Below are 15,758 nucleotides of genomic sequence, written 5' to 3' on the forward strand. Positions count from 1 at the left end.
CCTCTGTCCCCCAGCCAGACAGTATAGCTTAGAGATCTGAGAACTAAGCGAAAATCTGGAAAACCGAGACGAAATCAAATGATAACAAACAAACAGAAAAAAGAAGAAAATTAAAAGGAAGCTCAACTCATTCTTCTTGCAACCCAAAAGAACTAACAGTAAATGGCTATTAACTGAAAATGCGCTAGCTATGACAGACGAATGAAATATTCTTAGTAAGGAGGTGATGAAAGAAGGAATGAATCACTGCAGTATTCTTGCAGTTGTTCATAATTGCATCGATCGGAGATTGAGAAGATCAAATAGTTCTTCCCGCTTTCTGTTATTTTGGAGTTCGAAAAGAGAAAGATTTTGAAAAAGTTGTTAGAAGGTGTGGCTCCCACCGAGGGGAGAAATCTCTCTCTAGAATGAGAGAAAAGCTTTCAAAGTGAGAGACTAATGGCTGCAACTAGTTGCAATGGGAATTTCTATGCTATGACACGAGATCAAACTTTAGTGACTATTCGTTTTTAAAAAAATAATTAACATTAAAGAGGCCCTTTTTTTTTTTGATAATATTAAAGAGGCCCTTTTGTGTTTAAAATATCAAGGAAAGGGGCGTACAATGTCTATTTAACGGAGTTTATAAGAATAAAGTGCAACTAGGAGCAAGGTTCAACAGACTTTAGTGATTTTATCCCTGCTCAAAAATATGGTAGAGATTTTGTAATTTTTTTAACTTTAGTGCTTAGCATGACTAGAAATTTAGTTGAAATTTTCAATTATCAATTTTCATAGGTGATTGAAGTATACCAACAGGAGAAGACCTTGACAAGAAATATACATTTCGTAGTTAAGGAAACAAATGTTCAAATTGCTTCAACCATATATTTAGCAAAGAAAACGAAAAGTTTCTGTGCAACATATTTTCATTCTTTATAAGGGACTAATAGCAGTATATATTTGAACATGATAGGCATCACTGTTTTTACAGTCAATGGAAGAACTAAAACGAAACTACGTCAACTCCACTACTGACTGTTCAAGGCACACCATCCAAAATTTTCTTAACCATATTTGAAACTGAACATAGTCTCTGAAACACGTTTTTCCAGCTTCTCTTTGTTCATTTCACCCAACTCAAGCCAATTCGGGTGTATTGTGGCATGGACTTCTTTCCTGGCAAGAAAATGACACAGACGCATGGGTTTCTCCTTTCAAAATTATTCCAGCTAACAAAGTTCAACAGCACTACAGACTTCTTAACAATGTTTAGCCGTCTTACCTAATGCAAAACTATGTTAATGGATGAAAGCCAGTTCCACCAGTCCAAAAATGTGACTATCTGCTCTCTTCTGAAGTCTCATGTTTTCTGTTGGAAACATTATCTTCAGGAAGCACTAGGAATGGTTTGAATGTCATTAGCAAACCAATGACCTCGATCACATTAAGGAGGAAGAAAATCATCTGATCACCTGCATTTAGACATTAATGTCACAATGGAAGAACCCAAAAATAATTGTAGTTAACTTGTGATATCATGCCAGTGCTGGACAACTCAAGACTAAGAACAAAAATAATCAGCTTATTATCCGAAAATCTGGAAACTATGAAAAAGCTGTAAAACATAACTCTTGAGGTTTCCAGAAGCTACTATGCTATACGCTACTATGTTTCTATTTCCCTTGGCACTTTCATTTCCACAATAGCTAAAATTGGAAGCATTTTCATTGAATCAGAATAATTTTAATTCATCGATTGAGAATCATTAGGTAGTAACTCAAAAGGGTTAGTCCAAGCCTAATATAAATGCATTCCATATGATTTGAGTCAAAATCAATCATAATATACTGCAAAACGAGTTCATGAGGCTCCACTATGTAAAGTTTAGAAAAGACCAGGAATAAATAGCCTCACATGCATGTAGGAAGCTCCTCTATGTAGCAACGAGTAATTCTTAGTGCAAGCGTTTGACACAGTTTTCATCTTTTTCATTGGATTTCATACTTTCTTTGACAGACTTAAAACAGAATAATTAGTATTGCCATGGGGATTAAATGATTCTTGTTCTTGGAAACAGATTTTTTAAGCAAGATGGCATGGAATTGGGTACTCCATATTTTTACTACTAATTAAATAAAAACCCATCATTTAATTTCTCCAGTTCTCCTGGCTCACTCATGAGACAAAGAAATTGCACAGATAAAAGAATGGGAAGGTCCATCAGTTATTCTACCAATATGATTTGACTAAATCTCATGCATTAATAAGGAGAAGCATCTGGGATCCATTTACAAAATTGGTTTTTCTACAACATGAAAAAATTATCGCAATAGAAGTCTTCAGATAAGTATTTCAATGTGGCTCAAATTAATCTTCTCACCTGGCAAAACTGAAGCACCCTGACGCTTTTGCGCCCAAGAGAATCTGTAATCACAGTATTTTTAGGGATTCTCTGTGATTCACAGCAGCAAAATGAATTGCCAAAGCACATTATAAACACAAAAGCCATTGAAGACCAGCAGATCATGTGAAAGAAACCTAGAGAGGGGCATGAAAAAGAGGCAGAGTGAGTGGGATGATGGCTTGAAAAATGAACCTCCTCCTCTCCTTCCCCGCTTCTTTGAAACCAAAAACTAAAGAAACATGTAGACTCCTGATTTGTTACTTACCTATACTAACACCAGAATAGTGTCAGACATCTCAGCTAAGCATCAAGTTATTTTTGAAACTTACTCAAAACTATTTTTGGGTTTTCATCTATACGAATGATAGATATATGTCAACCTAAATAGATAGGATGAAGCAAGTCACGGCTTCGTTCTTGTCATCACCATCACCTTAGAATGATAGGCAGTTTACAATTTAAGTACATCTTCATCTCCGCAAAATGAAGGTCGACACCTATTTTTAGGCTTTGCCTAAAGGCTGCAGTAGAATTAAGGCTTGCTGGATTTATGACATAATAAAGTTAAGCATTTCAAACCATGCATTACAAGATTGTAAAAGTGCAGAGACCACTTTATAACCTCTCACAAATTTAGGTTACCCCATCTCATGTTCAAAAAGAAGTATATGATGTGTTTTGCATGGTCCCCAAAAGGTAAAAGTAAATTTATTGGTTTCATAGTCATGGAAGAAATCAACACCTATACAGCCATGTCATCCCGCACTTTAGCAAAATAAATCCATAAAATCAGATCTAATAAACTTAGACAAAGGATAAATGAATTTAGTGCAATAGGAGAAAGGGAGATCTAATGGACTTGGAGAAACTAAAGAAAGGGAGATCTAATGGACTTGGAGTAACTACGTAAGGGTAGATAAAACACCTAAATTGTTCTTGTAAAATTTTTCCATTTGAAGGATAATACGGCTGTACAACGTTAACTGTTTATTAATAAAAAGTGGGGGTTACTCCATGATGATCCTTTCTTTTTTTCAGGCTTATTTATCCACATCAAAGACTAATATTGCATATGGCCGCCACGAAAACTCTGATTTAGGGCATGATTCGCATCATACATCCTCTGAGAACCCCCAGCTATGAAAGCTGCAAAATTGGAATTTAATTCTTGGATTAATTGATTAAGTCAACTTACAAAGAACCCCCAGCTGCTGGACCAATTGCTTTAGAAAGAGACATTGCAGACATCGAAATTCCATTAGCAGCTCCTCTTTGTTCTTGGGACTGTGAATTCAAGTAAGCATCATATTATTTCCAATGACGACAACCATATATTTGAGAACAAATAGTTAAGTACTAGGTCCATGGAAAACATACCACAGCTCTGTTTTGCAGAAGAAATAACCCTGTCGTAATTGACACCTGATTGAACATTGAAGAACAAATGATCATGGGAAACAAAATACAGAGATGCCTAGAAAAGCTGCTGAAGGATCTAGAAAGCACTGTCAGGAATTAAGCAAGGCATGCAATGGAATAAATACATGTAATGCTCTCAGTTACAGAAGATTAACACAGGCAGATTGTTCTTAAAAGTAGTTAAAGTCCAATTGCTTTTTCTTAGGTGTTGAAACAAATTCAAAATGAACAGCATCATTTTGTCAGAAGGATATCAATAAAAGTCTAGACATTTGTTGACATAAGTAAAATCAAAATAGTAAAGCATTTGTTCTTTGGTTTAAGAAATGCACGAACAAGTTTAGGGAGGAACAGAGCTAGAACTTACAGAGAACACGTTCTTCAATACTGAGGCACTATCAAGAACCACTGATAGCCAAAAACCAGATAACATGGCTATGTATGGGTAAGTTGATAGCAGAGGTACAGATAGAACCTACAAATAAAATTAGTAGAACTTAATCCAGGAATGAAAAACAGCTAATAAAAAACTCCAGGTACAGTGCTGATGAAATATCAACACAGGACTTAGGCCATACTGCTCCAATGCGTGAAACCATGATTGTCCCAAGAATCCTCTCAACTACTGGGTACAAGAATAGTTGAAATAGTAGTAAACCAAGTCCTGGTTAAACAAGAAATAATAAATTGTTTTGTTTAGTATAGCTAGCATGGAAAATTGCAACTAAAAAAAGCACATATAGATGAAGAACCAGTACCCCAAACCTTGTTACCAAATCTAATCAGTTCAGAGAGATCAGCTTATTTGAAGCCTAGGCAAATTACAACCTGTATCCCCTTTCTTTTAAATAAAAAAAAACCTTCGCTTACATTCTGAAGCATTTCTTAATTCCAAAATTTGCAGTCCTTAAGATGGTTGCTTAGATTATCTATGCCCTGCTATTGTTGCAAAATAGCACCAGTTAAAGAGGCTCCATACCAGTTGTAAAACACTCAAGAAAACCTATTATCATGTATGAAAGACTATAGGGTAAGCTCCCACAAAGTGTCAGAGCATCTTAGAAGCAGTTCAAGTGAACGTATACTTTGAAAGTTCTGGTTCCTGACAATTAAGTTCGTCTAAGTTCTTAACAACTGGGAAAATTCTTGTCATTGATTAAGATGAAAAAATAAACAGAGGAATAAAAATTAGCTTCATCAATATACCTGTGATAGAAAGAGTTTCACCAACCTCAGAAGTTGTGTAGCTCAATCCTCCAGAATTCCTAGGACTAATAGCCCATAAAGAGAATATCTGATCAAAGGACATAGCAAAGACAACAATTATTCACATTGTCAAATGAAAAGCATCAAAGTCAGTAAATAATAATCTATTTTTCTGTTGTGCATGAAAGTTCTTAGTTCTAAATCTGTTCTTTGTGTCAATGCATAAGGTAAATTATGTAGCATCTCAAAGTTTAGTGTCCCAAGGAAAGTGGGTGCAGTTTCCACACTTGCACCAGTTTTACGTTATGCTGTTCGGATATTGAATAGGTGCTTTGAGTCATTTTTTCCGTTGTCCATAAAATGAATCACAGTAGCAAGGAGAAAGATCTACATAATTTACAGTAAATGCATTTTATATTTTCAAATGGTATAATCCACTTAAAGTAACAGTGCTGAAAATACCTAAACTGAATCCTTGACGGAACAATTAAAATCTAAAAAGTTGAAAATCTCGACCACTCAACATTGTCAAGAATCAGGCACACTTTCCAAAGTCTATTTTACATCCAGAAGAAAATAAAATGAAACATTGGCACGATGCATGTACTAGTATGCAATCCCTACAATAGAATGGGTTAGGAGTATAAATTTTAGACCTCAACTCCTGGCTACAAAATTTTTGGTGCAAAGCTGATAGTCTTAGCTTGAAAAAGTTTTTGCAAACCTAATAAAATAGATTGAAAGATAGTCTATGCCATACTTAATTTTTCTCTCTTCATTATTAATGTTACTATTACTGTTTTGCTATTTCTATGTACGCATTTTAACCCTATGAAAATATCCAAACAATCATTACAACAATTCTGCTTATGCATACTTGCGCCACATATGCATGTATCTTAAGTAGACCCATCTGAACAAAGTAATCTAAGTATGGATATAGGAAAGAAGTACTAATTGAAGCCGGATACTATTTGCCATCATAATAAACCATGTGTCACCTGAACGTGAAACTAAAAGAAATTTGAATTAAGTAAAACACAAATCAAACATAACCAACTTTTATCTTTGAAAGGAGGAGAAAAAATAAAAAGGCTTAGACGGGAAAATCACCTCTGTATAGGCCATGTCATGAAGTTGGAAAACGCAATACGTTATAATAGACGACATTAAAGGCCAATTTTTTAGAAGACTACTCTGAGAAGTAGGAAGACTGTCTCCAGAATTTCCATCTCTCTCTTGCAATGTAGAATCATATGCAGCAGCCTCCACACCATTATACGCAGCATATTCTTTGTTTTGGCAATGGATGTGCAGGGTTTCCTAGAAAGATACAAAAATAAATAATAAAACATCCAATTCATTGTTGTCTTTCACCAAAGATTTGGATATAGTTAGTAGACACAAACTATTCCAATTGATAAAAGTTAAGCATGCATCAAAGTTTCCCCCTATAGTTGCAAGGTCAAAACTAGAAATCAGCAATTGCTTGGCCACACATCAGAATAGCTGACCTTTTCCATCCTCATTTGATTTTCTATACAAAGACATTATCCTCCTTTTACCTGTTAATTGCCTTCCATTGACATTGTTCTCTGAAGCACTTATGCTTTTCAACTCTAAATTTGCACAATTAAATTACCAACATAGAGAAAATGTAACCAAGTACCTATTTCCTTGTCTCAGAAATCCAAAAAAGACAACTAAGTCTAGAAGCAATAGAAGTGGAACGAGCACAAATGAATCAAATGGAAAGCCATATTTTATCTATACCTGATAGTAAGAAACTGGAAACAGAAGAAATTGTAATTGTAAAGAGGAAATGAGAATTTTTTTATATGTGCTACAGTAAAAAAGGGAAAACATAAGACTAGGATACTTACTGGAAGCCAGCAACATACGACTGATACAACTACTGCAAACAATGATATTAGGAGACAGGGCAGAAGATATGGAAACCTGACAGTTAAAAAAATTACTATAATCATAATCAAGCATTTGAACATGTAGAAAGATGAGAAGAAGATAAGCTAATAAAGAACAAAAGAAAATAATGACAAGAACTACTTGAGTCAGATCCTTGGAAGCAATATAGCATAGAAAATCAACAATTTGCTTACCTCCCAAATACTGATTGTTTAGAGAAAATTTCAGGATATTTATCAGCTGGCTGTTATTGCACAACAAAAAAATTGAATAAGCTCAAAAGAAGCTGAAAGATGAGAACATGACAAATGTAAAACCGGTAATACAAAGTTATACCTTACACATAGAAGGAAGAATTGAAAAAGAAAGAACAGAAACCTTTCCCAGGCCAAGAAAAAAAAAAGATAAAGAAATAAGATGGAATCTAGTATGAACTTTTTGTGCATCCTTTTTCTTTTCTCCAATAAATTCTCACTGAAGGATCAGTTCTAGGATTTGCAAACAGAACTTGCAAGGTAAAGTAATATAGTGTTTCCATAGCAATATAAATGAAAAGACAAAAGTTTCTGAAAGAATTTTTCACGAATTGTAAATGATGTAGAAACCAGAGAAAGAAATTTTATTGGAAATTTCTGGAATCAAGGAACAGGTGGTAAGGAACAACTCCTCTAAGTGATATAAGGAAACTGAATTAACATAACCGAAGAAGGAAAAATGCTTCTCTATGACACTGCAATTTAGTGTAGTGTAGCATTGAAAGAACACATTTACTTTGACAATATTGCTTTATTCTAATTTGCAATGGAATCACTTTATTGGTGCAGCAAGTGAGCAAGTTTATCTATCCTAAGATTTAAGATGACCATGCAATTTTGGACTAAGAAAATTGTTAACAGAAAATGTTTCTGTATGAGAATTTATGTGCTACAGTCAGAATGTACAGATGTTCTTGCCCCATGTAGTTCTCATCTCTATGAAAGGAAGCTGACTAAAGTCATTGCAGTCTTTGAACTCTTTTGACAAATGCTAACTGCCTCTTCCTGTTTGCTTAAATAAGTTAATTCCAATCTTAACATTCTCATACCTAGCAAAAAAGGGGTAGCAGATTGCACCCAAGCTGAAGGTAATTCGGATTAATTGACTCAAATAGGTGACATTTCTTTCAGGTTTTTTAGGACTTCAACTGGACAGGGAAGTTTGTCTCTAAAATTTTAAAGCCAATATGGAACATGATAGCATCAATTTTATTTGAACTATTTTTTGTTAATTTTCTGCTTTTGGGTAATTGACATGTGAAACAAGTTTCTCTGAAACTTTATCTGCAGATGTGGCCATTATAACCTAGACAACAAAGAATGCTGCTGATCAGGAAATGCCTAGATAGAAGAATACTATTTCTAGAGTGTTTAAGGTGCATACGAGCTTGCTAGAAGAAGGTTCCCACATTTCTCAAAGAATCTGTCAATGCAAAATTCCTTCATTCATTTCTTTTTATCTGGAAGCCAAAATTGGAATCCTTACGGATGAGATATTAGCAATCTTCGTTCAAGGTATATGCCACACACCACATCCCACATTGAAATATTATGGGAAGATTGATGGTTTATACCATGGGTATTGAGCTATTGATTACTTGACTTTAGCATTTTATTTAGAATTGGAGTCTGACAAAGTTAACTGAGAAGCAAGTACAGGATCTCCTTTTAAGTAAGAAGACCAGAGACTTAACGAAGAGAAAGGAAAACCATGCATACAGAGTGCTCTGATTCGGCAGAGCCGCCTATGTGCTTGTAATTTATGGTTGCATCTATGACATAATTCATGCATTGTCCAGTATAAAAAAAAATCTCAACATAAAGAAGCTTCATTTCCTCTAGTTATTAAACAAGAGATGTGGAAAAAGAGGTTTTAACACAGAGGAAGAAGAATAGGAGGGAAATCCAAGTTGAGTTTTGAGCCATTTTTCAATAGTTTAAGCAAGGGCGGGCTAAATTACAATGTCTGGTTAAGCCTGACATAAACGGTAAAACTATTTTAGGTCATGAACTTCCTAACAGCTGTTGCATCACATGTCACTCTCCTTGATTGCTCAACTTATATTCAGGAAAACCAGTAGAGGTCCATGATGTCCCCCCCACCAAAACAGTTGGCTTCCTTCAAGAAGAATTCTAAAGAGATGTTGTTTTTGTTTTCTTTTTTGCTTTTCCAGCTTATCTCATGAGCAGGAAACAGTCATTTCTGGAAGCACTAGGTGAGTGCATTTTCACATTAGTTTTAACCCCAGACCCCTTTTACTAGAAAAATTCCGATGAATTCTGAGAATGCTGTTTGTTTAAAACTTTAGAAACGTATTTTGGGAAAAAAATTAAATGAGAAATTTCCAAGATAGACCATAAAACTGGAAGCCTTACCTGAGCGAGATAACCACCTATAGCTGGTCCAATCACCAAGCCTACTCCCCACGATGTGCTTATCTACAGCAATAGGATAACTTGTATTTAGAAAGGATTAATTTTTTATGCACTAACAGTGTAGTAATATTTTTATACTAGCAACTTTGGATGTATGTCGCATTTGCATGATTTGAATTCAAAATTTGAATTCATATTATATGGCATGATCTAAACCTGCTAGTGTAAAAAATATATATATATATATATATATATATACACACACACTAAAAGTGTATAAAAAAGTTATCCATTTAGAAAAGGGTTAATTACAGTTCGTCCCCTTGAACTTGACCCTTTATAACACTTTGCCCCCCTAAAATTTTAAATATATACATTTTGCCCCCTTCATTGACTAAGTTAGTCATGATTTCTCCATCCAAAATTTTAACAAAATGACATTAATGCCCTTACATAATAGTTCTAGAATAATGCTATACTTTAAATCGGAATATGAAACATTTTATTGGAAAAAACACAAAGTCATATGATTTAAAAAATAAAAGATGGTATAATACCAAAGAATTGAAAATTTGTATTGTGGAGAAAAAAGAATTTAAAAATTCCTAAAGCATTTGTACAAGTTTTCCATCGCTTATCTTTCTTCCTTTAAATTGTAAACGGATTAGTTTTGATAATTTTCATTTACTTTACAGCTTTCACAAGTTTTCAAGAGTCAATAAGATGCTACTTGGTAATTTTATACCGCATTCATACCTTACTTTGTATTTTATTTGCTTTCTACATTTTAAAAAAACTAAAAATTCTCTAAATACATTTTTCAATATATTTTTTACTTTTAATCATGTTTTTATCTCATAAAACACATTAAAAAGTGCTACAATAAAAAAATATAAGCAAATAATTTTCATTCCAAATGCACTAATTAATTTTATTTTATTTAAAATAAGTATCACTATCGGCATTGAGATAAATACATTGAGTTGTTTAGACTTCTTTTTTGTGAATTATCTAATTCATTTTAGTGCTAAAAGATCAAAATGCATAGTGTAATTGTGTTTAAATGCATTTAGCAACTATTAAAGAAATAGGTATTTATTATGTCACAATTATTATGTGTGTTTAAGAATTAGCCAGGGATATTTTGGTCATGAAAAATATAACTTCATCTTAACCCCATCAAAAAGTTGACCACAAGGGATAAAGTGTATATATTTGGACTTTAGGGGGGGTAAAGTGTAATTAACCCTTTAGAAAATACAAACTAACTTTCACGAAATGTCAAAATAAAAAGAAAAGGGTAGGGAGTTGACTTACAACTGACATCCCCAGTGCTTGATATTCTTTATGACAAATTTCTGAAGCATACGCCTAATATAATTAAGAGGAGAAATTACAAGCCATAAGGTACTAAATTTCCTATATCATTGCCACATGTAGCCATAGATCGCATATCTTAATCCATCTAAGAATCTCAGGAAAATATGCACAGATCAGTTCAGGTTATTACAAACCAAAAGGTTTGTAAAGTTATCATTCCATTTGAACCAGGAAAACTCACTTGTAGTCAAGGCTGTCATAGTACACACAGATAGATCCACAATCAAGTTTTTTTTTGCTATTTTGGTCTAAAGAAATTACTTAAAGGAATCCAAGAATTTGTTATGTACAGGGTCACAATATCCTGTACTAACAATTTCTTTACCTTATATACTATTTCAGGAATCTTTGGCATGAAAAGAGCACAAACTACTTTTGATTGGAGATATCATGTTAAGAAACAGATCCCAAAGAGATGAAACCCATCGAACTACCAGGTGATCTCATTTAAATTGGTTGGAAATCAATTAACTGTAGAAGTAGAAAGTGCAGGGACAGTTATTACACTGTAATGGGAATTGACAAACAAAAACATCATAGCAAATAATTCTGTTTAGATCAGACAGCATCCTAGCGATTTGAATGTTTACTAGGGAATATGCAAGAGAACCAGAAGTTGATAAAAGTAAAATATATGGTCAGTTGGCTTTACATGGAAATCTCTGTCTCTATTTAATAGCAGACACAAATTGATAAATAAATAGTAAAAAATTTGACAAATTTCAAGAAATCATGAAGTGAATCAACCATAAAAAAACCAATAAAGGAACAAAATATATTAACAATCAAACCAAAAATAACAATACAATTAATGTTCCATCTAATACCAGCAAATTTATGTTCTTAAATGGCCATAAAGTTCCACTGTTACACTTTAACAACCAATTGAACAACTGGTAGTCCATAACATAGACATATTCACCCTTCAGCACAAGGACTGCACACCGCAAGCATCACAATCCATAATTGTAATCACAAAGAGTTCTAGTGAAACATATAGAAAAATCAAGTATAAATGCATACCCTCATTGGTCCTAGTACTCCAGACAAACTTCCAAGAAGAAACCTCATTGAAACTGCCATCCAAAAATTCGAACTAAGACCAAAGAGTGTATTGAATATGACCCTGTGATCTTGATAAATTAGAGATACAAAATGAAATGGATAGATTCAAGAAGCAAACCACATCAATAACCCATTTAACTAGAAATTAAGCACGTTGTGAGACCAGAATTCCTTACACTGCAACAGTGCCAATCAGTATAACTGGCTTTCGGCCATACCGATCTGCTACTAATCCCCATAAAAGAGATGTTAAAGCTCTCCCAAACATGAATGAAGATCCTTCAATGAATGAGAATTAGCTCGACAACTTTCAGCATATAGCTAATAAGGGAAAGCAGCAATTAAGACTACTTACCTACATATCCAGCATAATAACCAATATCTTCCTCTGTTTTTGCAATATGAAAATCCCCGATCTGTGTCAAATAACAACCATGTTGTTCAAGATAACCAAATTCAATGATTCCAAATCTGTTATTCAGACACTATGATAAAGCTCTATATTCTGCCCACCCCTCTGTCTCCAACACCCAGAACCCATTGATACACCCCGGAGCCTCATGTTGTACTAGAATAGAAGGTTGAGAACAACCAACCCCACAAGCCTCATGTTATACTAGAACCGAAGGTTGAGAACAAATTACCCCACAAGCCTCATGTTATACTAGAATAGAAGGTTGAGAACATTCAAGATAACTGGTTCTTTGCAAAAGGCAATATTCCTCTAGTTGTTCTGCAGTCTATGATCAATAAACTGCACTAAACAGTCAATTTGTTTTACAGCTTGTTCTTCAGATTTAAAAAAGCTTAAGAAATAGGTAAACAAATCACACCAAATGAAGAGAAAGCAAAAGCAGAGGTACTTTTGAATAGAAAAGACATGTTCAAATATCAGAATGTTACCAGTAATGTTCTCTTGAGGGTACTCACCATAAAATATAGGAAAGGAAAGAGGGATGTTATTGGCAAAGCTGTAAATGGACATGAGAAGACATGGTATAAGAGTGCAAGTTTGTGGAACAAACTTTACATTGCTATATTAATCAAGTAATTTTCTCTGAATTGGAAAAGGTAAAGCATCTATTTGTCATCAGAAGGACAAATTTTAGTTACAAAATACAATCGATTGAAAAAAACAAGTCCAACAAATTAAGACATAGTCAATGATTAAGGGAACCTCCCCAATATTTTTTATGACCCAAGTTTTTAAATCTAGGTTAGTCTCCATTACCCTGTCAAAATTTTATGCCCCGGAAGGGACTCATATACAATGCGAACATATTATATGTGTAATAACTTTAATTCCTAAATTCACTTCAGATTACTTCTAAGTTCAGAATCCCAAGGAACCATTTGTGTTTTCATCGGAAAGGATGAGCTTTTTTAATAATCTAGGTGGCAGATGAAATTACTCGACCTGCTAGGTTTCAAAATTAATTTGCCATCGGCAAGGTGAAGATCAGCTAAAACTTCACTAGGTCATTCGTTGAACCTCAGTAAACATACTAAGAAATTTAAGTTACATGCTTTAGATTCAGAGTATAAAGTTAACTTTTGTAAGACAAATTTATAATGAACTGAAACTGCAAATACACAATGGAGCTATATAATTGTGTCTAAGAGTACATAATTTGAAATAACTGTGGTCACCATATAGCCAAATTTCGATAAGATTTATTATAACAATCTCAACATCTGATATGGTATGAATGTCATCCAAAATAAATGGTATTCTTTTCCTGTTTGACATTGAGGAACGAGAGGAAAGGTCATGCAAATGAACAAGAAAAAGAAATACCAAGAAGTAAGAAAATAAAAAAGAAATCTAACAAAACTATTAGATGGAAAACTATATGAATGAAGTTCACATTACCTTAAATTAGGGGTAAAACTGGCATATTCCCCAAGAAAAAAATAAAAGCATGAACTTGAGCGGAGCAAACTGCGCCAGAAGTTTAAGGAGGGTTTGTGCAATTAAATCTCATTCAAAGTTTCCAATTAACACCATAAAAAGGCTTTGGTCCAGTGTTGCACTCTTTCTTTGAGTTACACCACGTTGGATTTTGTGGTTTACACAATTAGTCATATACAAAACAACACATGCAAGCACTATCACAATAAATGTAGATATTAAGAATTACCTCGGAAAAACACCACAAAAGTTGTAGAAAATAATGCTCCACAATCAATTCAATTTTCAAATAAACCCCATGTGGACTATACCATCTGGGCCATACTGTATCTTGCAATTGCTCAACCAACGGCAACGATTCCAGTACCTACCTTGTTTCAAGGCGACCCTTATCCCTTCACTTAGATTCGGCTCCATAAACACAAGTGTCGAGGGATTGGGGCAGGAATGATTGGGTTTGGTGCAATTGGGTACAATTGTTATTTTTTCCACAATTTGGTATGCTTATAGACCCAGTTATATTTTTATGTAACAAATTGGTATACATGAATAAAATTTATAAGTATAACAAAATTATATAAGCGATACCATGAAAGGAAGTACAATAACCGATCAAGTATACGAAAATCCCAACCGTAACTGCCCTGGTCCTAAACATTAACCAGGATACAACACTTAACCACTTAAATATTACAAACGACCAAACCCCCAAATATGCACACAAAGGCATCGAAGAGAAACTTGAGCTTCTGCCGCGAAATAATAATTACTAACAAAGAAGATCAAAAACCCATAAAAATTGCTATAATTAAATAGAGATATCAGGACGAAACAGAAGAGCTTCGCTAACCCGCACTGAGGGTGACAGTGCCGATGAAGAAAAGGTGCTTTAAAGGGATGCCGACATTGGAGCATTTGAGGCGTTCAATTGCGCAACCTGGACAATTTTCATAGTAATTCGACTGCTTTCCTGCTCCTTTTTCCAGCAACAGTTGAGAATTTTCCGCCATTAACGTATAGATTCCTTCAACTTTCTGATTTTACTCAGTGAAGAAGGAAATATGTAGTCGTTGAGATGGGAAAAAAGTGCTAGCTTCTGCTTTTAATTTTGAATCCCAATACATGTCTTCAATACAACATATGCATCATAACTGTCTTCAACTAACATACCACGTGAAACCACCAGCCCCCACTGAGCCATTTAAGGCTCGGTGGGGTGGGAGGTAGGGTTCAAACTTCAAATTTTGTCTCTTATAAATTGTCATATTAAGTGATCTTTTGAAAGATTCAGCCTGTCTAGTCCGATAATGGTTCTGTCCAGTGTTTTCAGACTCGGACCGAGTCGGTCGGTCCGACCGATTGAACCGGGAACCGGTTAAGCATCCGGTCCGAATCTCTTTAAAAAACTGTCAATCAAAGAATCGGTCCAATCCGGTCAAAACTCGGGTTTGACTGAAACCGCTAGAACTGGAAAGAACCCGATTTTCTTCATTTCTCCGTTTCGATTGTACTCCTTCCTTGCAAGCATCAGGAGTGCGCCTAAAAAATTTCCAACCAAATCTCTCCTCCTCACTTACCTTTGCTGTTAGGCTTGTCTTTTTTCAAGGTTTAGAGAATAGATGCCTTCTTATTCACCTCTAAATCTGTAAATGAGGGCCGCCTAGACAAGATTTGTGATCAAATATATGATACAATGCTTGATGTCTGCCTTGAACTCTTGAGTTAATATTGGCTTTTTCTTTCCTTTTCCATCCTTTGATCTTTGACCAACTCTAAAAGAAACGAAGTAAGTAGTCAGATGAAGAGAAAAAATTCATTCCCTAAATTTTCTAAGCCCGATTTCCTGTGAATTAGTTCTTGAAATATTTGAAATCAAATGGGAGGAAAAATAAAGAATAGAGTAAATAAGGGAAGAGAATAGAGAGGAGGGAAAAAGGAAAATAACAAAAAATAATAGAGTTTCCATGTGTGTTTGATTTGTAAGCGATAAAGAGAAAGAAAAGAGTTACAGTGAGGTGAATGGGAGGAGAAATGAAGAGTATAAAGGATAAGA

At 34.5% G+C, this 15,758-nt stretch overlaps 1 protein-coding gene across 6 annotated transcripts; it reads right to left on the reverse strand.

Annotated features, from left to right (window-relative positions):
- Nucleotides 1-832: 832 nt before the first annotated feature.
- LOC113697552 (protein ZINC INDUCED FACILITATOR-LIKE 1) lies at nt 833-15,739 on the reverse strand. 6 transcript variants are annotated; one of them, XR_011817128.1, is made up of 18 exons: nt 14,556-15,738; nt 12,724-12,764; nt 12,149-12,209; nt 11,970-12,072; nt 11,752-11,854; nt 10,666-10,719; nt 9,349-9,411; nt 7,132-7,181; nt 6,895-6,970; nt 6,125-6,334; nt 5,012-5,099; nt 4,384-4,469; nt 4,173-4,280; nt 3,764-3,808; nt 3,582-3,670; nt 2,363-2,406; nt 1,265-1,454; nt 833-1,158 (listed from the first exon to the last, which is right to left on the reverse strand). XR_011817128.1 is itself a non-coding variant. In XM_072055779.1 (17 exons), exons 1-17 carry the CDS (start codon nt 14,713-14,715, stop codon nt 1,321-1,323), a joined length of 1,515 nt encoding a protein of 504 aa, XP_071911880.1. In that variant the 5' UTR covers nt 14,716-15,739; the 3' UTR covers nt 1,261-1,320. The 6 variants fall into 6 exon arrangements, 2 of the variants coding, with proteins under 2 accessions (XP_071911880.1, XP_071911881.1); XR_011817129.1 differs by lacking the exon at nt 10,666-10,719 and having other exon boundaries at nt 14,556-15,739; XR_011817131.1 differs by lacking the exon at nt 12,724-12,764 and having other exon boundaries at nt 14,556-14,696.
- Between the last annotated feature and the right edge of the window lie 19 nt (nt 15,740-15,758).

Source organism: Coffea arabica, chromosome 6e, assembly GCF_036785885.1.
Source record: "Coffea arabica cultivar ET-39 chromosome 6e, Coffea Arabica ET-39 HiFi, whole genome shotgun sequence".
Classification (NCBI taxonomy): Eukaryota; Viridiplantae; Streptophyta; class Magnoliopsida; order Gentianales; family Rubiaceae; genus Coffea; species Coffea arabica.

Bases quoted from the DNA above. Each gene is read 5' to 3' on its own strand.
- LOC113697552 (XM_072055779.1), bottom strand. From the start codon at position 14,715: ATGGCGGAAAATTCTCAACTGTTGCTGGAAAAAGGAGCAGGAAAGCAG. The intron at 12,210-12,723 runs GTGAGTACCCTC...TATTTGACACAG, and splicing joins TTCCTTTCCTATATTTTATG to ATCGGGGATTTTCATATTGC. The intron at 9,412-10,665 runs GTAAGTCAACTC...CTATTGCTGTAG, and splicing joins AAGCACTGGGGATGTCAGTT to ATAAGCACATCGTGGGGAGT.